Source organism: Eublepharis macularius, chromosome 12 (assembly GCF_028583425.1).
Source record: "Eublepharis macularius isolate TG4126 chromosome 12, MPM_Emac_v1.0, whole genome shotgun sequence".
Taxonomy (NCBI): domain Eukaryota; kingdom Metazoa; phylum Chordata; class Lepidosauria; order Squamata; family Eublepharidae; genus Eublepharis; species Eublepharis macularius.
The window spans coordinates 38,590,935-38,613,467 of record NC_072801.1 but is presented as its reverse complement, the minus strand read 5'-3'; the positions used below and the strand labels follow the sequence as shown (position 1 = coordinate 38,613,467).

The 22,533-nt window shown below is 43.1% G+C and overlaps 1 protein-coding gene across 2 annotated transcripts in view; it reads left to right on the top strand.

The window, feature by feature from the left end:
- Window positions 1-735: 735 nt before the first annotated feature.
- TNS4 (tensin 4) overlaps window positions 736-22,533 on the top strand; it is a 38,966-nt gene continuing 17,168 nt past the window's right edge. For both annotated transcript variants that reach the window (XM_054993457.1, XM_054993456.1), the window contains exons 1-4: window positions 736-943; window positions 7,733-8,316; window positions 18,333-18,774; window positions 20,479-20,876. In XM_054993457.1, the coding sequence (XP_054849432.1) occupies window positions 7,851-8,316; window positions 18,333-18,774; window positions 20,479-20,876 (1,306 nt within the window). In that variant the 5' untranslated portion in view covers window positions 736-943; window positions 7,733-7,850. The remainder of the gene's footprint in view (window positions 944-7,732; window positions 8,317-18,332; window positions 18,775-20,478; window positions 20,877-22,533) is intronic.

Here is a 22,533-nt window from a genome sequence, read left to right as displayed (position 1 = left end):
TTCCTCATTTCCCTCTTGAGAGTTCCGCCACCTCTTTTCCCAGAAAAAAAAACCCTGGTTACAGCCCAGGGGACACCTCTACCCGAGCCGTTCCAGTTTATTGCAAACCGCTGCCCAGACAAGCAGTGGATTTTCTAGTGGGAACTTGCCAGAAAAGGAAGTTCACCAAAACTGCCCTAGTCGTAGCAGCTGTATGGTGTCAGGTTCTGACATATGGAACGTGGGAGATCCTCTCCAAACTGTCATAGCAATTGGCACATACCAACTCCAGGAAGGAAGAGACCAACTTGCTCTCTCTCTCTCTCACTAGTCCTTCAGGCTCTAACTACAGCCTGATCATCACTAATTGGCAACAAACATCTTGGGCATTAACTGGGCAAGATCTTGTACACCAAGGTCTCCCAGACTGATAGTTGGTCTGACCTGATCCCCCTGTGACTTTCATCCTCCCCAAATCCCTTTTAAATCGTTGGGCATCCTTGCTGTAAATGTCACCCACCAAGAAGGAAATTACACCCTCCACATAGGATTAAAGAACCCTTCAACCTTGAGTATTTCACCAGTGCTGAAACCCTCAAAAGAGCTGCATTCCCCATAGTTAGATCTCAACCAGGAAAGAGTGCTTATACAGTCCCAAATGTCCATGAAAGAGGTTCATGTGTAGGCCCATGTCTTCCTGTTAACTCAGAGCTATAAATTGTAAAGAGAGTCTGCAGAACAGTTGCCTGTCTCTAAAGTCAGTTCCTTTGGCTTTTTCATCACTGCTGGACATAAGCCAAGACACACCTTACAGAATCTAGGTGTGGCAGCCATGAGATCACCTGGCATAGGTGGGACAGAACTACTGTAACAGCAACAGGCCCCTGAAGGCATTGAGATCTGCTCACACTTTCTGCTTTCTTTCTACCACGTTACAGAGACTGAAGACATCAGTAAAGAACAGGTAATGAGAAAAACTCTTTCTTTTCTGCTTGCTTTTTGCTTGTTCTCCATTGACAATTACCTTTTTTTTTCAACATTGTGCCGTTGACCAAAGATGTGTAATTTCTGCTCAGATATGTGATTTCTAATGCACTGGAATGTAAATTCAGCAATCTTCTTGAAAATGTCAGTGGGAGGAAGAATGGAAAGATCTTTGTACAAGATGGTTTAAGTCTGCAGGGCTAGAATACCATGCTAAAAACTGTTGAATCTTGTCATGTCCAAGGCATTCATATTCTTCATTCTGTATGCATTATGCAAAACTTGCATGGATTTCCTGAAATTGCATGATCTGTCCAGTGTATTTCTTACTGTGTAGGTCCCACAGGTATGGGGGCAATCTTTTCTCGCTTTTTGTTTTTACTTGTGGAACATCTTGATAATATAGGGTGGTATATTAAGAAACCATTCATTTGTGGAGTATATGCATGCAGAGGCAGACAGAGCGAGTCCAGAGGTAAGCCCTGGATCGACATAACCTGGCTAGTCAAACAATGACTCAGGAGCCACGTGAAATTTACGAGCAATTCAAATGTGGCTCCCAGACTGTTCAGGAAAGATATCTTTGGTTGTTTGTCATTTCTATTCTTCCAGCAAGTGAAATAACTTGAATGATTGGGAAGTATTGAAAATATCAGTAATGTAATTTCTGGAAGAAGCCTTGATTTAGGCTGCTACGGAGCAAGATGAGAAAAAAGGGAAGGAGCAAAGGTTTGTCCAAGAAGGTGGCCAAGGGAAAAAAAAAGTATGCAGATGCAGCAGAGAGATGTAGTCAAGATACTGTGGGTAGAGAACTCGTCTGTCTGTCCATTTTTATTCTGTTCTATTGCCAAGGAGCTGATCAACACACCTGGGCCGATTCCAGATGACTAACCTTAAGTCGCTTCATGCCGCCCTCTTCCGGATCGCGACGGGGAAAATGCGAAATATCGCGTTTCCTCGCGCGAGTTTTGCGCGTCGTCGCGCAAAACTCGCGCGAGGAAACGCGATATTTCGCATTTTCCCCGTCGCGATCCGGAAGAGGGCGGCATGAAGCGACTTAAGGTTAGTCATCTGGAATCGGCCCTGGTTCTCCTGTGTTTTTGTCCTCACCAACAATCCTGTGAGGTAAATTAGGCTGAGAGAGAGTGCCTAGCCTAAGGTCCCCTATAAGCATTTGAACGTGGGTTTCCCCAGAACTAATCTGACACCTTAACCACTACATCACACTGGTTGTTGCAAAGGAGAGATAAGAAAGAATCAAGTGGGTCAGCTAGTGTCCCTGTTGACCCTATAGCTTGGGTGGCCAATTTTTTTTTTTCTGTAGCTGGGCTTCCGTGCCTTTGCAAGACAAACTTCAGTTTAGCAGATGAAGCTTTCCCCATCACTACATTCCCCATGTTAGGAAAAGCTTAAGCTGCTGCTTTTCTATATGTTGAGGACACAGGATAAACAAAAATGGACAGTCCTATCTGAGACAGGATTTCTCAAGCATCAGTAATCCCTGACAGAGGCTTGCTCAGTCTAAATTCCATTAAAAAGTCTTCCACAAGTTTCTCCCACTGATTGAGCTGTTCTTAAGAAAATGAAACTCTATCCTAATGTACTATCTAACCCTCCATTGTTTTAAAGCCATTGGTGGTTTATCTAGTCAATAGTATGAGATGTTCTTCCTTTCTTCAGAGATCTTTTAAAAGATTTCAGATCTGCTTTCTTGGGGGAGGAAGGAGAAAGCTACATCTCCTGTTAATATAGTACCTTATTTATTGGAATTTATTACCTCCAGTTGTGACTGGCTACTGTTGGAAACAGGTTGCTTGGATGACATGGATCACTGGTCTAATTTAGCATGGCCTTCTTCATATTCTTTAAGACTCCAATACTAAACTGCATAACAGACCTGAATGCAGGCCTGTGAATCTCCATGGTGACTCTTGCCCAGAAGAGAGGGTTATAGGGGTGCCAAAAATTATAGCCTGAGACAGAAACGGGAAATGAACACACTGGGTGGGAGCCGATGAGTTCTGATGCAGACAGTTATTGAACTTCTGCACATTATAAGCATATCATATTGACCACATCTGGGAAAAGTTTTCTTGGTGTGAACGATGATATTAAAGTCTGGCTCTGGAGTTGTTTGGTTTTCCCTCTTGAAATTTGAGCTGTGACGGCAAACAGATTATCAGCCATTCCTTTATCCCAGAAGTGAGGTGGGAAAGGGCTGGATCCACAGATTACACATTCCTTAATCATCAATGGGTTCTTTTGCGGCTCACTCAGGTTAAGAGGGTGTGCCCAGATAGAGGGATCTGGTTGCCATGGCTACCAGGCCCTGTTTTGTTGCGACAGAAATAACAGCCTCAGTTATCACACAGTCTCAAGTGAGCATGTCATCAAAAATCATGGTCTTGGGAACCTAAATGATACAAAGGCATTTTTATTTCTTCACATATAAAACTGGGAATTGGAAAAAATGTGTGCGTCTCTCTCTCTCTGTGAAAGAGAGAGAGAATGAGAGAGAAAGAAGGCAAGAGCAAACTATAGAAGGGCAAGACTTTATCTCAAGTCTTCAAACTTCCTGTCACATACTCTCAGCCTAACCTACCTCACCAAAAGGAGAAGGGGAGAATGTAGTAAACCAGCTTGCATTCTCATTGTGGACAAAAGTTATAAATGGAGTGAATAAATAAATAAGTCATCTGTACACATTTCATACATTCTGGATGGAATTACAGCTTTTCTTCATTATGACTTACATTTTGTTTACAGTTTCTAGCCCATGTTTTTCTCTCTATGCCTTTCTCTCTTCATCCTGCCAGTCTTTTGGTTCTTCTGGTATCTTACTTGGTAACCTTCAGATTCAAGGATTCCGTTGCTGGTTTCCTTTCTATTTTTCAACAGCACCCCCCGGGGGGGGGGGAGCACATCTGTCTATGATTACCTTTCTGTTTAGCTTCCAGCTTCTCCTTTGTGGTTGCTCTCTCCTCCTTTCTTACTGTAGAATGTAAGCCTGCAGGCAGGGATTTTCTCATTTTAGCTTTTGTGCAGTGCTTAATGTTTTAAAAGCTATAAAAATATTGCCTTGGGAGTTCTTAACCTGGTATTACCTTGACTGTGTAGTCTTTCAGTGTTAGCACAGGTTGTCTGAACAATCTTCTTGGAGCAACTATTTGCACTACCATTATTTGTCCACTTATTCGGGTGTGCAGTTGCTTACTTGTGCTCATGGCTCCATATTTAGCAGATTTCCCCTCAGCAACAACCTTTACAAAACGCTTGCTTTCTTAGCAATGGTTTTGATAGAGGCCCCTTTCAGATGTTACAATCATGCATACTGGGAGTCCATCAGCCATGGGTCACAAGAATATATGCTACCTACAATCTTCCCAATACCTGCCAACACAAAAGTTGCATGATCAGGGTCAATGCACATATTTACTAAATGCATATAGGTTCAGTACATATGAACTAACCACTGGATTTTTCAGGGTTCACATGTACCAAAGCTATATGCACAGGGTAAATATACCTGTTGCCCTGTTCATGTAACCCATGTATCAGGAGAACTGCAAGTAATGCATGCTCCAGTCCTAATATGCAGGATGGATGGGTGTGTGTGATAACATCTGAGAAGAACTAGAGAGGTCTGTCTTTGAATGGCAAAAGGATTGCACGAAGTTCCAAGCAAGGATAGAATCCTGAAGCACATTCTCTCTCTCTCCCAGTCCCCACTAGTCCCCACTGCATTTTTGAGCAGCTCCTATCACCACCCCAACCTGATTTGGAAAGGAGAAAAATCAGGGGAAGGAGGGAAATCAGGAGAAAGCTGGTGCTTTGTTATAATGATCATTGCCTATGAAATTAGAGATGTTCTGTTCCTCTTTTTGTACCAGTATTGGAGTGCTTATCCAGTTGTGCACATAAAACAATGTGCAAATATGGTGTGACTTCTGTTTTGCTCTGCTAAGCTGTCCCTTAATTGGAGAGAACAACCCAACCAAGAGGGCAGCTATTGAAAAGGTTACCTGGGGGGGGGGGGACAGGAAAGAGTGATTTGTTTAAGTCCAATAGTTATATAATTTCTAAGGAATCATGTTCTGGCTGGTTTTCAAGCCTTCTTTTTTTGTCCGCCTCTCCTATCAGCCTTCAGGGCAGTTAGTCAGCCCTTACTAGACATGACGTATGGTGCCAGTTGTAAGCCTTGCCTCCTCCACCCTGACCTAGAGCTACAAACACTGACCGAAAAACCAATTTGTCTATTCCTAAAGGCTATGCTTCAATAGCTGATAAAACTGTGTAGTATCTTAAGTCCACTTACGTGAAGTTGCCATGGGGTGTGTCTGAGGTCAACAAGACAGCTAGGTAAACTGCCAAATGCATGCTGTATAAATTCAGCTTGTTTTGACTTTCTGTACCTCTGTCTTCTTGTCTGTGCTATGGGTACATATATGTGTTTGCCACATTTTGTGGCTCCTTCCTTTTCAAGTCCACTTGCCTCTCTATGCCTACTACTTAAAATCCTTCACCTTCTGTCCACTTCTGGTCGAGATTGCTAAAATATACATGCATGTTTTGTGATGCACAGTGCTTTGGGATATTTTGGTTGATCCTAATAAAAGGTATTAAACAACTTTAGCTTTGGGAAGTTTTTTGTAGGCCGGTGTGATTCCTTACCAACTTTCATTCCAATGGTCACTGTTTACAGTAGAGTCCTCCTGATTTTTCTGGTGCCTGTCCCTGTTTAGCTTTGGAGGTACATTTTGAGGGTACCCTTTAAATCATGTTATTGTGATAGTTAGAGTTGCTGTTTTTAAAGTTCTCAAAAAACTCTTCTCAAAATTAACCCTTTGAGAATTGCATGCATTTTGATTTCACATGCAAATGTGTATGCATGTACACAGTGTAGATTGGATCCCACAGAAAACTTCCATGTTCTTGAGCAAGCAGAAACTCTAAAATTACTCTTCGCTGTCTGCTGCCACTAAGTGAAAGTGATTGTGTCCCCACTATCTTTTCCACATGCACAAAAGAGAGCACACAGTATTTCTTCCAATATAATTTTGACAGCAAATGAAATATAATCATGCCAATCGCCTGCTGTACACTCCATAAGCACATTGTTATTTCAGTAGAAATTATTCTGAAGTGCTCTTTGCTGCTATGGCTCTTGTGTTATTACTTCCACAAGTGGAACTGTGCTAAGTCCCTTCCACTCATGTATCATTAGATCTAACACAATGCTAATTTTCGCCTTAGCAGCCAAGAAAATTCAGGCTAGCGCTGTTTCCAGTGATAGCAGTGCTTTTATCTGACTGGTATTTTCTGCCTAGATCATTTAATCTCTTATATTTGTACATATGATTATATGTTAGACTGGTTTATTTGTTTTATGTTTATGGATTGTAATGGCCTTTGACCACAAACAATAAACCTACCAGTTTTTTTAAAAAAACACAACGCTAATGCCTTTCTGGTAGCCTCCTATCCAGACATCTGGCTGCCTCTGGCTGACTTGTAGCTATTCTGTAACTAGGCCTGTTGTGAAATTAAGCATACTGTTGCATAGTGTTCCTTTTTGAAAAAAGGAAATGGTTATGCTTCAACAGCCGGTGCCACACAGGTAATGACAGGACACATGAATTCAATGTGCCTGGGTTCAGCAATGTGTCATAACATGTAGGGGATCTCTACGGCAGCAACCTTCAATGTGGTAATGGGAGCTTTCCAAGTTTACATCATCTGTTGGATGCTGGATAGTATGTTGTAGCCCTTCCACCTTCTTGCTGGTTATCCCTCAGGCTATATATCTCACTTCCCTCTTCAGACCATCATAGCAATGGAAGATCCAGAGGGCCACCCTTTCTCTGAGCCTCTTCACTGACTCCATATCCACATCAGTTGCAAGTGCCACTGTTTGGCACATGTCCTGTTCACCAGTGATGATCAGGCAGCTGTTTTTTTGATGCAGCATTTATCTGGTCATCAACCCATTTGTGGCTGTTCAACAGGGCCGATTCCAGATGACTAACGTTCACGTGGAACGTCGTGCCTCGTTGCGGGGAAAATGCGAAATATCGCGTTTCCTTGTGTGAGTTTTGCGCGACGTCGCATGATGTTACGCAAAACTCGCGCAAGGAAACGCAATATTTCACATTTTCCCCGCAACAAGGCATGACATTCCGCGTGAACGTTAGCCATCTGGAATCTGCCCAGGTTGCTTCAACATATCCCTTCCCAACAGTGCAATTCAACTTTTTTGCACATATGCCTGTTCTCACATAGCCTGGTGGAATTCTACTTCCCCTCATCCTTGCTGCATCATTGTTTTGTTCAGCCTGCAATAGTTTAAAGAGTTAAATCAGATCAGAAATCTTATAACTCATTCATTTTAAACTGTGTTTAAATGCTATTGCTTGGTGTTCATCTCAGTAATCCTTAGCAACATGAATGGCTTCCAATTGGTTTGGATTCATAGCAGTTTTGCACATGCACAGTTTTGTAAAAGCCCAATGCAAACCTGTTGGCAGATGTTCAAGTCATTTGGTGCTGAAACAATGGGATCTGGTGACTGGCAGGCTCATATCTGATCATCTCAAGTGAACATGGTAAGTTCAACTGCTCAACAAGTTTGTCATGGAATTCACAGCACCTCTAGTCCTTAGTGCCAAAAGATAAGCTTTCCTCCCTAACCACATCTTATCCGTTATATGCTGCTATGAGGCTAGCAGGCATTCTTGACTGTTCATAACCATTTCTTCTTTTATTTTTAAAGGTTCTGTTTACATGGCTCTTCCTATTTGAGACAGACCAGAGGGGGGGAAATTGCCTTTGGCGAAATCTTTCTCTATCAAAGGCCAAGAAAAAGAATAATTCTTGAAAATAGTGAAAGGATGTCAAAGGTCATCCCAAGCCATGTGGTACGGGTTGGACAGACAATATGTGTTTCATCTCAGGGAGAACAGTGTTTGCACAATCATGGGTGCTTGTCCTCTCACACATTGCCAGCAAAGTACTTTTATTACTCAACCGAGGGTTGGGACAGACAAAGCTCAGTAGCTCAAACTACTGGATGCTCATTTCCCAGGACTGAGCTCTTTGGCTCTGGTAAACATAGCCCAGAGACCACACCTATGATGTCTCCTGGCCTGGAAGACAAATGTCTGCAAGAGGAACCATTAAACACAACTGATGGCACCTGTCCAATCTCACCTAGTCTGGATATATCCATTGAGAACCTGAACCGCTTGATCCTGGAAATCGACCCCACTTTTCAGCCTCTCCAGTTGAAGCAAGCCCCAACCCAGAGTCCAGCACAAGTTATCCCATGTGAGCAAAAGTATACCCCAGATTCCCCAGGTGAGTTTTGAAATTAATTGAATCCTATGGCTGTTTTTGGAACTGATGAGACAGCAAAATTGCTAGCAGCTGTCCTTTTTCTTTTTGCACATTCATTGTCCACAGTTGACCAGATATGCCTGTGCTTCTGGGAACTGGGTATTAGTTCATGAATTTCTTTAAAACTGTGGAACCAGTCAAGACTGGAGGTCCCCACAAATCACCTTCCCAAAGTTAAGTCCTGTTGGATTTGTCAAATAGGTAATGGAGTGTGACTAGCCCAGCAACGGTGTTCCTGAGACAAATGTGTCTTTCCCCAAATGAATATTATATAATGAACAAGATGTTACTAGCCTAGGCAAAATAAAGAGTATCAAGCAATCAGTCTTTCTCCTGCTGAAAAAGGAAGGAGATATCCCTTGACTACTCAAAAAGGCAATGCTAGGAAATGTGGGGCCTTCATAGACAAAAGCAGTGTGGATCAGCATCTGTATTATGAAGGCAAATTGAGGCAGATGAAGCAAAAAAGCTGGCTGGATCCAACCCAAAGAGAAACAGAGTATATAGGGAACCATAGGGAACAAATGTGAATGAATGAAATGCTACTGAAGCCAGGTTGGATCTCACCAGCTTTTCCACTGGTGAAACAGGGAGGAGGGGCTGTTTGTAAAAGCTGTCCTAGGGGCTAACCCAAGGTTTTGGGGCACACTAGGTGAACTATGACTTTGATTCCCCTGTTCAACAGAGAGAAAAATGAGAAGTCTAGAATGTAAGCTGTTTCTTACTAGGCATTCAAAAGGAACAATGTCAAAATAAATGAGCGCTTCAGAAGCCCTCCTTGTTCCATCATGACAGCTATAGAAGACCAGAGTCATCTGACAGGGAGATTCTAGAAGCCAGTTCATGCCAAGCTTTTGTTCAACCCAACAGAGGAGGATTTTCTCACCTTTTTTGGCACCTCTCAAAATCTGGTGCCCTAAGCGATGATTGCCTGGGTTGACTTAGTGCTCAGACCAGCTCTGATTGTGAGTTGTTTGGACAAAGTTCATGGTGGAAGGGAAAGTTCATTGAGTTCATTGAGGAGGGAAATCAGGGTGAGATTGAGTGGAAAGGATCCAGCCTACAGACTTCAGCATGCTGAGAATCTCACTTTTCTTTTTTTTCTCCTGGGTTTAAACTGTATAATTTATACATTTTGCAGATTTTAAAAATTTGTTTCCAGCCCTAATTTTCACTTAGGTTTGCATGCTTCATTATGAATTTAGGGTTTCTCAATGAAGTGCCAGGAGAGGAGTATAAGTGATGGGCAGTCCTGGAATACTTTCTAGCTGTTGGTTCCCCTCCATCATACCTAGGGATAATTTAGGATAAATCACAGTAAAGAAGGCAGCCAGTTAAACTGCCCATATAAATCAGGTTAAATGAAGCCTCTTAAAAATCAATGCTTATTAAAAGCTTAACCTGAAGCACCCAGAATCATCTCCAGTAGTGAAGTCTTTAAAAGATTTCCAAAAAGGCATCTGGCAAGTCCCTAAAGGAGACAGTTGCAGGGAAGGAATACAACTACAAGCCTTAGGTTGTCCTTTGGGGATTGAGTTTAGCACATGAATGTTACACTTTGGAAGACAGATCTAAGAGTTCATAGTGTGACATACAAAAGAGGAGGAGGCAGGCTGTAAGATATGCAACGTCAAACTATTTGCGGAGCATGGTATGTGAGTATGGGAATACAGGGATCATATAATCTCTGTGCTGAAAGCTTTACACTGGTTACCCATCTGTTTCCAGACATAATTCAAAGTGCTGGTTCTTAACTTTAAAGCTCTAAATGACTTGGGGTCAGGGTACCTGAAGGGCCATCGCCTCCTGTAATATCCAGCCCATCAGTTAAGATCTGCCTCGCAAGCCCTGCTCTCTGCGCCCCTACCTTCAGAGGTGAGGTGAGTGGTAAATAGAGACAGTGCATTTTCTGTAGTGGCACCATGCCTCTGCAGCACCCTCCACTTGAGGCTTGCCTAGCACCTACTTTATTTTCTTTTAGGTACCAGGCCAAAACACATATTTTAATCCAGTCTTTTAATTGGGGGCGAGGGTTATCATACCAACTGTTTTAATGGTCTGCTTCTGCTTTATGGATAGTTTTTCTGCTGTTTATGCTCAGTGGCTTATTTTTAATGGCTTGTTTTTATATTGTTCCATTGTTTTAACTGTAAGCCGCCTCAAGTAGGATTAATTTAATTTAATTTAATTTATTATATTTATATTCCGCCCTCCCTGCTTTCGCAGGCTCAGGGCGGATAACAAATACAAACATGTTTAAAAACATTTAAAAACATTAAATATAACAATTCATGCTGCCCAGTGGTTCATACATGCCTCTGTGTTTGCATAGGGGTGATGGTTTAACCCCCCCTTCACGGGGGGGGGGGCGGGCACTGCCCGGCGTTAGCCATATGCCTGGCGGAATAGCTCTGTCTTACAGGCCCGGCGAAATGCAAGCAAATCTTGCCGGGCCCTTGTCTCGCAAGACAGAGCATTCCACCAGGTCGGGGCCAGGACTGAAAAGGCCCTGGCCCTGGTCGACGCCAGGCGGGCCTCCCTAGGGCCAGGGACACTTAAAAGATGTTTTCCGCCAGAGCGGAGAGTCCTCCGGGGCTCATATGGTGAGAGACGGTCCCTCAGATACGTCGGTCCCAGTCCGCGTAGGGCTTTGTAGGTTAACACCAAAACCTTGAACCTGATTCGGTACTCCACTGGCAGCCAATGCAGCTGGCGTAGCACCGGTTCTGTTCCTGTCCAAAATCAGAACACCTACATGCCCCGAGGTACCTTGGCAAAATAAATAATCAAATAGCAGCCCACTGAGTAGGACTCTGAAGAGGCAGCGTAGAAAGATCCTAAATAAATAAATGGACCTGAGAAGGGGCAAGACGACGTGAATGGTACCGGAGTACATATCAGTATAACTTCTGTGTTGTATGTTTAAGGCTACAATCTCAAACACCCAACTTGAAAATAAGGTCCCCTGAAACCAAATGAGATGTGGTTCCAAACAAACTAAGAAACTGAATCAGGTTGCAAGGAAAAAAATGATGGGTATTAGCTATGATAACCAAATAGAAGTTCAGTGTATAAAGGCAGTATAACTCAGATGCTGGGGACAGAGAGAGAGATTCCGCACACGTTGGATAATGCACTTCCAATCCTCTTTATAGATCATTTGGAATGGATTTTTTTGTGTGCGGAACAAAAAATCCACCGCAAACGATTGATAAAATGCATTGAAAGTGCATTATCCAACGTGTGCGGAATCAGCCGTTGTGTTATTATTACCTTCTTGCCTGCTTGTAAATTCCCAGAGCAGTATTGCTAACTGCAGAATGGATCGCCTGAGTCAGGAAGCCAGTTCTTATCTATTTGTTTGAAAAATTTATATACTGCCTCTCCAGATCATCTACTTGAGGTAGCTTACAAAGTAAAACATTATAAAATTATAAACTATGAAAATAATTTTTAAAGCCTTAAAAATCCAGCTGCTTTAAAAAAGAATAAACATTGTCTGCTTCCACACACGTTGGATAATCCACTTTCAATACTCTTTAGTGAACATTTGGAACTGCTTCTCCATGCGTGGAACAAAAAATCCACTTCCAAAGGATTGCTAAAGTGCATTGAAAGTGCATTATTCAATGTGTGTGGAAATGACCATTCTTTTGTCCCTAGGGCTTGGTTCTCACAGATGAAGTAGCAAGCCTGTGTTTGGCTTGGATAAATGAACACTCCTGTATTTTAAAAAAAAATCAAACGGTCCAGACGAAACATAGATCTATCAGCAGATTTGTGAGTCAAAAACTATTGGACATATTCCCCATATTCAGAGGCAGTGTACCTCTGAATACCAGTTGATAGAGATCAGTAATAAGAGAAGGCTTTGGACTCTGTGCCCTGTTATAGATATTCTAAGAAGTTCTAGTTCGCCTGTTGGGGCCAGGAGGATGCAGGACAAAGTGTGCCCTTGTTCTAGTATAGTAGGCATTTTCTTATTTACATCCATTAACATGTTTGGGAGATTACTGATTTTAATCATCAGTTCATCTGATCATTTGCCCTAATGCTGATTTTTTTCAAATGATAGCAATTAGATATACCAGTTAAACCTAGTGTCATTTTTAGTCCTTTGCCTACCATAGGCTTGGCTTGGTGCTTGTTCAGACACATCCACTTACTGACTGTACAGTTCCAAAGATGACTTAGAGGGTATTCTATGTGGTGACTGCCAAAAACAACATGGGATTAATGTTGCCCCCCCCCTCTGCCTTCCATCTTTGAACTGCAAGTAATTGAGCATGTCGGGACACTCAAAGGCTTTAATGAAACCCAACTCCCCACCCACACATGCCTTTTGTGTTACTTAAAGGCTTCTGTCCACAGCAGATAATCTATTGCTTTCAGTCTTCCCTGAAATGGGAATATGGTAGACAATGTTTTGGCCCATACATCACAAGATTTCCCAGATGTTCTTCTAAAATGCACTGGGCAATACCCAAACAAGAGATATGGATATTTCATCATGAAAATGCAAGAAATATCCTGTCCAAGACTGAGTCCTTCTAATGCAGTGTGTTCAACAGTGGCCAGCTGTATGCCTCTTGGATATTCATTAGCTTAAGGAAACAGCCCTCCCTGGCTGACTCCCAATGTCCAGCATTTGGGGACAGGCTACCTTTGTGAAGATGAACATTCTATTTAGCTACTGTAACATTGCTGCCTGTACGTCTGTCTTCTGTAAATTTGACTTATCTATTTTAGCCAATTCCTGTCACCACATTAGTGATCACTACAAATTAATTATGCATTGTATGGAGGATCTAAAGTTGCCAGCACCAGGTTGAGAAATTCCTGGAGATTTCAGGGCAAAACCTGGGGAGTGCAGGATTTGGGGAGGGGAGGGACCCCCAACAGGGTATAATGCCATAATCCACCCTACAAACCAGCCATTTTTTTTTCAGAGGAACTGATCTCTAGTCTGGAGATTGGTTGTAATTCCAGGAGTATTTCTAGCTCCTACCAGGCAACCCTTTATATCTGTCTTAATACCTTCACTGGATGGCTGATCATGAGCTCTCATAAAATAGGGAGAGAAATGTTTCTCTCTAACTACCAGTTCTACACTGTTCATAACCTCTATTTGTTTCACAAAATATAATAAAAAGACTAGCAATTAAAATAATAAAAGCAATGTATTTTTGCACATGCTTGGCAATTAAAATAATACACCATCAAGAACGGTAGTCCACTCCGCTATAATCCATATAAGCAGCTAAAACGCAAGTCGGAACAGAAAATCCTTCTAAACAGCACCATCTTAGGGTCAAACTAGACATGACAGCGTCCTCGTGATTGCCACAAGGACGCCGTCACATCTACTTTGGCACTTACAAGCTCTTCTAAATGCATCCAAGGTAGTAATCTTGTAATAATCGTATGGATTGCTTACTCCTTAGTTGCCTTTCCATAAACTAATATAAGGCTTTAAGAAGTATGTTTTTACTGTATTGTTAAAATATTTCTACACCTCCTTTGCCTTCGTAGTGGGCCCAGGTTTAGGCACATTAGCATCTAGTGGGAGGACACATGATTTCTAGAGACCCTCTGTCAGGAGCTGGCAACAGAAAAAATTGGGGAAGGGGCACACTGACTTTAAAAACGCTGTCATTGCTTTTTTGTTATCAACACGGCGGTCAAAACTGATACTTCTTTCCCATCTTTAAATAAAGTTTCTGTTCAGGTTTGAATGGGGCAGTAACAACTCTGTGTAACAACATTACAACCTGGCCCTTTCTGCAGAAGGGATAAGGGTCAAGCTAGAAGTGACAAGTTACACTTGAATGGCAAGTGAACAAACTCACATGTATTCCTCCTTGTTCACTTGCGCTTCACTTGCACTCCATTGAGTGCACTCAATGGAGTGCAAGGGGAGCACAAGTGAACAGGGAGGAATACATGTGAGGGCCAAGCTACAAGTGACGAATGACACTTGAACGGCAAGTGTATTTCTCCCTGTTCACTTGCCCTCCACTCAATCCACTTGCCGTTCAAGTGTCATTCGTCACTTGTAGCTTGGCCCTCTGTCTTCTGTTCACTTGCCATTCAAGTGTAACTCATCACTTCTAGCTTGGCCCAAAATTGCAAAGGGCATAGAGAGAAGGTGCTCCTGCCCCTTGATTGTTGCTTCTACCCCAGTCTCAGTTTGCTTGAAAGGCTGGACATTGTAGTCCTGGAGGGCCAATGTGATTCAAAGGTATTCATACATGGGAATATTACACGTTCCTTTCCAAAACACAGGTACTCACACAGATGATTAGTTAAACTGGAATTCTATATATTCAGGCAACAAGCAGTAGGTTTCATAAACAGTGCAACTTAGCTGTTACTGGACAATGAAAGTAAAAGAAAAGAACTGTAGATGCCAAGATGTGCATCTGATAATTTTCCATTTACTTAACTGTTTCCTTACATTTTATTATAGAGGGCGAGTAGGAAAAAGTGTACTGGCCCTGCCTGTTCCCCTACATGTGTCCACAATTTATTTGTTACATTTTATTTCATTTATTTCCCACATTTTTCCCCGATGGCAACCCAAAGTGGTTTACATCATTATCTTGTCCTCCACTTTTTGTCCTCAAAACTAACCCTTTGAGATAGGTTAGGCTGTGAGTACGTGACTGGCCCAAGATCAACAAGCAAGCTTTCATGGCAAAGCATGGAATTGAACCTGAGTCACCCAGATCCTAGTATGTCATTCTAGCCACTACACCATCTGTAGTGACCTGACAACCAGTGGGAGACTGGGGGGCGGGGACATGGGGGCACCATTGACAACTTCCAGAGGAAACTTGGAAGTGATGTCAGTTCTTTCTAGGAATTGCCAAAATCTTTATGGTTTTCAGTGATCATTTAAGATTTCACTGGCAGCGATATCATGCTTCCAGCCAGCCTAGTGGCCATTTTTTAAAAAAATTTCCTGCCACTGTTCTGAACAGTAGCAGAAAACAGAAACTGGAGGCAAGGGATACTCCACTGGGGGCTGGCAACCCTGCATCACTTCCAAGTTTTAGCTAGAATTGACATCAATGTGGCAATGTCTTTTTTTTTCCCCCCAAGCATGCACACATTATCATTTGCCAACCATGTGCATATCGTTTTTTTACCAAGTTTTCTAGTTATTTACTGGGACTGCATTTGTGCCGATATTTTCTTGTGTTGCTGGTTTCTGGTGGGGTTTTTTTTTGCCTCTTTTGGCATATGAATTGGAAGCATTTCTGAAGAAACCTCCGACTCCTCCCAATCTCCTCCCAGTTTTTCCTCTGAAGCTTTTGCCCTTCCTTCTTCACATTTCTGTTCATCCACAGAAGCCTGCTTGCAAAAGAAGCTGCATGCAATCGTGAATGTGCAAAGTACAGAAAAAATGTAAAAGGGGGATGGGTGCTTTTAATCTATGATGATGAAAGTGCCTGACCTCCCCTCCAAAACTGCATAGGGTTGTTGGTTTTTTACTGGTTGGAGGTTTTTTTTTGACCTCACGATCAAAGGTTAGCACTTGTGGGTACTACATGTAGGGGGGATAAGTTACTGGGGTGACTCAGCAAAGCCCAGACCTAAAGTGGGGAAAAGGCAGGAACAACAAGCTATGCAAAAATGGTCACACTTCTGTAATGTGCAGTCCAGGCACTAGGAAGCAATTGCCCCTTAATACCTATTGTTCCTCATTGATGACAATCCCCACGTTTTCCCCACCGATTAAGAGCAGTCATAGGTAGCTGCAATTGGACGAGTGGTGGGAGGGAAGAGGGTGCTTCACCCTTTCCCCCACAGTCATTTTTCTGGATATAATTTATCCACCCACTCCCTTCAGTTCCTGCCATGAGATTTCAGGTGTGGGGAGGATACATCTGGCACCTCATTGGGCAAAAACAGTTTGAGTGCCCTATTTTGAGCAGGAAACTACCCCTTTCCTGCTAGTCTCAACTATCCTCTTACCTCCTGCCTTTAATCAAAATAATTGCCTTCATTAAGCTGGAGAGGAGGACCTCTGGACTTTATTACATGCACTTGAAAGGATCCTATAGACAAGCCACTATTTCTCTTTGCTTCCCAGCTCCACCAGTATGGAGAGAGTAAGATTCAAGTCCAGTAGCACTTTAAAGAACGATAAGATGACTGAGGGCCAAGCTACAAGTGATGAATGACACTTGAACAGCAAGTGGATCGAGTGGAGCGCAAGTGAACAGGGGGAAATACACTTGCCGTTCAAGTGTCATTCGTCACTTGTAGCTTCGCCCTGAGTATAAGCTTTTGAGAGTCAAAGGTTCCTTTATCAAACACCTGATAAAGTTAACTGATCAATAGAGTTTTGGCTCTTAAAAGCTTATCCTCTGGAAATTTTGTTGCTCTATAAGCTGCTACTGGACTAGAATCTTTCTCTTTTACTGCAGACCTACATGGCTACTTACCTGAAATGTGGGAAATAACACTAATCTACCTTGCAAGCAGGGTTGCCAGCCTCCAGCTAGTGGCTGGAGATCTCCTGGAATTACAACTGGTCTCCAGGCCACAGAGATCAGTTCACCTGGAGAAAATGGCTACTTTGGGGGGTGGACTCTATGGAATTACGCCATGCCAAGGTCCTTTTCCTCCCCAAGCCCCACTTTCTCCAGGTTTCTCCAGGTTTCACTCCCTAGGTCTCCAGGAAATTCCCAACTTGGAGCTGGCAACCCTACTTATTGTAAAAATTAATGTGATAAGATATAAATGGTTTATAAATAGCTGGACATTGTATCTCTCCAGTGCAAATTATGTCAGTAAATTACAATCCTTCCTGGCCCAGCCTAAGAAGAGATTACTGGAGTCAGTGAGAGAGAGAGAAGGTGTAATTGAAATCTTTCTTTGAAATATTTGACAAAGGATCTTCCAACAGAAACCACTGAGGTTAGGGTTTCCTTCATTTCTAAATTAGGCAAACATGTTGGACCGCTGGCAGAAAGAAACTGGTAGTTCCTGTGTTAGCGACGTCGGTTTTAGCATCTGTAGAAATCCTCTGCAAACATTTGATGCTCTTAATGTGTTAGATCACTTTTTAAAATGTAAGTTAAAAATATATAGGAAAAGGTCAGTGTGAGATCACTGCCTCGCTGGAGCCAAATGGCACTGAGGCATGGTCTTGTGCAATTGCCTTGTTCTTGTCTCTGATGAATTCTTTGGGAGTAGCCAGATGCTTTTCATCTGGAGTCAGGTACAGACAGAGCCCGTTGTGAGAAGGAAATGAAGCGTGCGCCTCACCCTTTCCTGCAGGTGCCAACAAGCAGCTGGATCCATAAAGATCACAGGGAGGAATCCACGTAACAAAGCATATGTCAGAAACGGTTGTTTACTGTGCAGGTCAAGGAGAGGTTCTGCAACGAGGCCAGTTTTTTTCCCAGCCTGGCTACTTGAGATCACCCTTAAATGGACCTGGCGGACAGAGACTGGGGACCTTCTGCATGCAAAGCATGTACAGAGCAATGTGCCTTTCACATTGTTCATTAACAGCTATCACATTTTATCCTACCCTTCCTCTATCCTACCCTTTCACCCTGAGCCTTTTGAAGAAGGGATGGGATAAATATATGCTAGATAGATATTAGCCATGTTCACAAGTTATAGTGAATGCACGTACAACCTGCATGTACATGCATACCTGGTTGTGAGAAAGAGCTTACTCGTGTTCACTTTACAACTGAAATCAAGGACCAGTATATGGATAGATATGGGGTTTAAATCACACATTCAGCTGTACATAACTGAATGCAACATGAGAATTACTCAATACATGTATGACGAAAAATCAAGCGTACACTGTTCCCAGGTTGTATATGCGTTCACTGTAACAGGGTTGATTATGGAAGCAGGGTCTAGGTTTGGTCCTTGATAAATATGTCTGTTGATGTTATGATCCTGAGTGTATTTTTCATTTTTCTTTTTCTTTTTTTATAAATCAGATATAAAATACATTGAAATGTCACCCAGTAGAGCAAAGTGCAATGAGTCTTTGCAGAATTCGGCAAGCCCTTTTGGAACACCACCATCTGTGTCTCCTCTAAACCACATCCAATTATTGCCATATAGACAAATCAATGGAGAAAACCCCGACCTCAGAGAACGTGCTATTTTTTCATGTGGGAACAACCCCAGAGGTCCTCCACTCTTCCTACCCACAGAGAGACAATCACCTCCATTCACCCAAACATCTGAAAGCATCTCCATTCCACAGCGGGATCAAAAGAATTATGCCTCCAGTAGGTCAAATTCTTTCCTGGCTGCCTCGCCAGGCTTTGAGAACTTCCTGAAGCCCTCACAGCATGAGAAGATACAGCAACGTTGCAGTGAAGCCTCAGTACTTTCTACAAGTCCTGGGTCAGACACCAGTTACATTCTGGGAAGGTAAAAGTTTTTGTTTGGGGTTCATTTGAAGATTCTGACTTGTGCCTCCATTTCCCCTTATATAGAGGATCTCTGTGCGGCAGGGTCCTTGGAGCCCAATGCGATTCTGCAAACAGTGGCTGGAGGAAGGAGTGTCTGAGGGCTCACCCATAAAATGCACATTGCAAGTTCCAGCTGCCTTAATTTGCCTCAGGGGGTCATACAAGGAAGGGAGAGGCAGTTTAATGCCTCAGTCTCCACTCAGTTTCACTATTCAGATCTGCCTCCCTTGCTTTGTAATCAGCATTTTAACCGAGAAAAAAATGTGGCCGTTAAAAGCATATTTTTCCCTTTAAAATGTAAACAACCAAACGGGGGGAGAGCTGGTTTCCAACAGCAAAACTGAAAGGGGTTTGAAGGGTTAAACCCTCCATCCCTTTCCCATATTGCTGAAGGTAAATTGAGGCTGCATAAGCCCACAAGTTGCATTTAATAAACAAGTCGAGATGAGTGATCTTTGTGGAGTATGTTTGAGATGTGAATTCCCATCCTTTCAGACAATGCCTAAAGAGCAGCTAGACTGGCCCTCTGACCTCTTTCTCCTCAAAGTCCTGTGCCCACTCTCCTAACCCTTGTGGAACACAATGAGATGTTTGCAAAACCTTCCAAGGTTCACCAGGGTTCTTTCAAATAGACCTTGCCCATCTGCCTAGATAGTAGAGCTCTGTCATCCTCCTCTTTGCATTAGTGCCATTCCCAGCCAGCCAATACAAGCCCAATACCTTTAAGCTAAAATTAGAAGCACACTTTTCTCTTACAGGTCCCTTAAAGTTTATTTTTAGAGTGCACTAGAGTAGGAACTATGTGCCCTTATCAGAATCTACTGCCTGTGCATGAGTCACCAATCTGAGCATGCTTCCTGACTGAAGAGAGGCCAGCGTAGAGCAGAGTTTAATAAAGGGGTTCAACAGGCAGCCTCCTTTGAGGGCAAGTGATTCTGCAGAATCTCAGCATCATAAGATTGAATAATCCAACCACATCCAATGAAGTAACTAGCCAGAATTTGTTAGTGAAGAGAAGACCAGGCTGGAGCAGTGATTTCTGCAAGGGTACAGGCAGGCGAAGAGAATTTCTCTTAACCCAGCACTTCAGACGCTGTTCCTGAGCTACATCTACACATTACAAAGTCTTTGTGTTTGCTGAGGAACAACACAGGGACTTTGTATTTTATATATATGCAACAGGGGTTTTGTGCCTCTCAGATGCATACCAGCTCTTTTCTGTTTGTAACCACAGAACATGGGGGAAAGTAGCTTTCTCCAGTGTGTACTAGGAGGCACAAAACTCCCATCTTATGTGGGATACAAAATCCCCAACAAACACAAAGACTTTGTAATGTGTAGATGGACTCTGCATGGCACACCTCACTGCATCGTGGAGCATGTAGTCCTTAAGGTGCCTGGCTTCCACAAATTCTATGCCTTCGATATATCTAAACAGTGCTTGAGGCATGGGGGGGCAGTTGGGGTCAGAGACAAAGAGACACTCTGTTCCCTCATCCAGCAGCCAACTGGCAAGCCCATCACCCAATATAGGTATCACCGCAGCAAGTCTGACCAGCAAAATACAGCAGTTACCATAAACACTCATTCCAATAAGGTATTTAGTGTTAAGTTATCATACTGATCTCCCTTCATTCTCTTGTGTTTCTCTTCTCTTCTGCAGCACCACTCAGTTGTTGCCCAACAATGAACCTGAGACCAGGTCAACAGGAAGTCTCTCATCTGCTGGCTCCCTAAGTGGCTCTTCCGTTGGCACCCATAGCTCAGAGGCCTACTACAACTCTGCTGTTGCTTCCTCTCTGAAAGTGAATTCTACATCACTGCCAACATTCCAGAAAGCACAGACTCCACCAGGCCCTCTTCCGTCCCCATTCCCCATTCCCATTTTGCTTGTCAATGGTTGTCTGGAACACAGTGAGATGTCTGCAAAACCTTCCAAGGTTCACCAGGGTTCTTTCAAACAGAAGATGCCCCCGCCCACTTCTGGCACAGTTTCTGGTGTTGGCAGTGCCAGCAAGACCTCTTCCGAGAGCTCACTTACATCTTTGTCATCAATGGAAAGTAAGTCATTCCTTTGCTGTGGTTAGAAATGCCACAGTTATTCCAAACTAAAGCTTATTCACCAGTTGTTGCAACCACATTTGTATGAGCAAATTTGGAGGAGGGGAGAGAATAAAATTGTGCACTTCTATTAATGAAGTTGCAAGCAAATGGGGGGGGGGGAATCAGACAAATAGTTATGTGCTAAGTTTGTACCAATGTACATTCTCCAAAAGGGACAATTTTTTTGCAATCAGCTTTATAATGTCAGGGCTGATTGAAGGTAGTTTGTCACCTCAAGCAAGGTACACTCAGCCACGTCCCCATAACGGTGCCACAGGGACTTGGCGTGAACCCAGCTGGTGGCAGCATAAGCCCAGGATGCCAGTCGCCTCCCATGCTGCTGATAGCAAGCCAAGCTCCTTCAGAGCATCAGCAACCTCCCTGTTCTGTTGCCTGAGGCAATCACTTGAGTGGCTTGGCTGGAGAATTGTCCATGGATAAAGTTTCTTGGCCTGACTTTGCCCTACCTCCATTTGCCAACTCCAGCTCCCTCTTTCCTTTCTGTTTTATCATGGGGAGTTGAGCATTTGGTGATGTTTCTTTATTGTATTGTACAGTTATTTTAACATGATCCCTTAAGGGAAAAGCCTTTGTTTTAGTTTCACTTTTCACTCATTAAGTTGGTTGTTAGCAGCGGCTGATTATGGTCCAGCAGGACCCAGACCAGGCCTTGCCTATGAGTCTCTCTACACAAAACATCTTACACGGGGACGCTCAAGTGAAAGATCTTACACTTGTTCTCCCATTGTGAGTACACATGCACTACTGGGGAGACAGAGTACACTTGAATATAAGACTACACAGAATGTGTAGTCACTTGAAGCCACTTGAGCATCCCTGTGTAAGATGTCTTGTGCAGAGAGACTGTGTTCAATAAAGTTCTGGACTGTTTTATACCAGGTACTGTGATTACACCTTCCATGCGGGTTTCTTGAAGCTGCTACAAGAGAGTGGAGGGAGGGAACAGGAGAGACAAAGGGGGAAGGAGAATGCTTTCCTTCTTTTTTTGTGCCATCCAGTTTAGACACAGGGGAGTCAGAGGAGAGTGGAAGGGGAACAACCAGGGTCTGTCCTTCACTTGCTCACAATGGGTTGGATCCAGACAGCTTTTCCATTCAATCTGAACCAGTCCCCCTCCTTACTATAGTTCCCATCCAACATGACTTTTGTCAGTGCAGGTTCCATGATCTCCAGCAGAGCTTTCTCGGTGATGAAGTACAGGACTCTGAAGAGGTGGCACAGAAATATCCTAAATAAATAAATGAAGGTGATCCCCTCCTTCCCTTTTTCTCCAGCAGAAAAGCTGGTTGGATCCAACCCAATGTGCTTCTGTCCCTCTGCCTCAGCCATTTATGTCACAGAAAAGAAGGGGGTTCAACAGTACATAGAACTGTCCGTTGGAAGAGAGAGAGAAGCCAGTTCACCAAACTGACCAGGACAGATAGTTGCCAGTCATGGTAACTGGTTTGGCATTTTGTCTTCTGATAGGGTCCTGAAGGAACATTCACAGACAGGGCAAGAAGGTAGTACTGTCCCACACATGTACACTCACTCTTTTTCCTTCATCTCTTACATTTGGTAGTTTTCATCTTTAAATGTGGAAGTTGTACTTCTA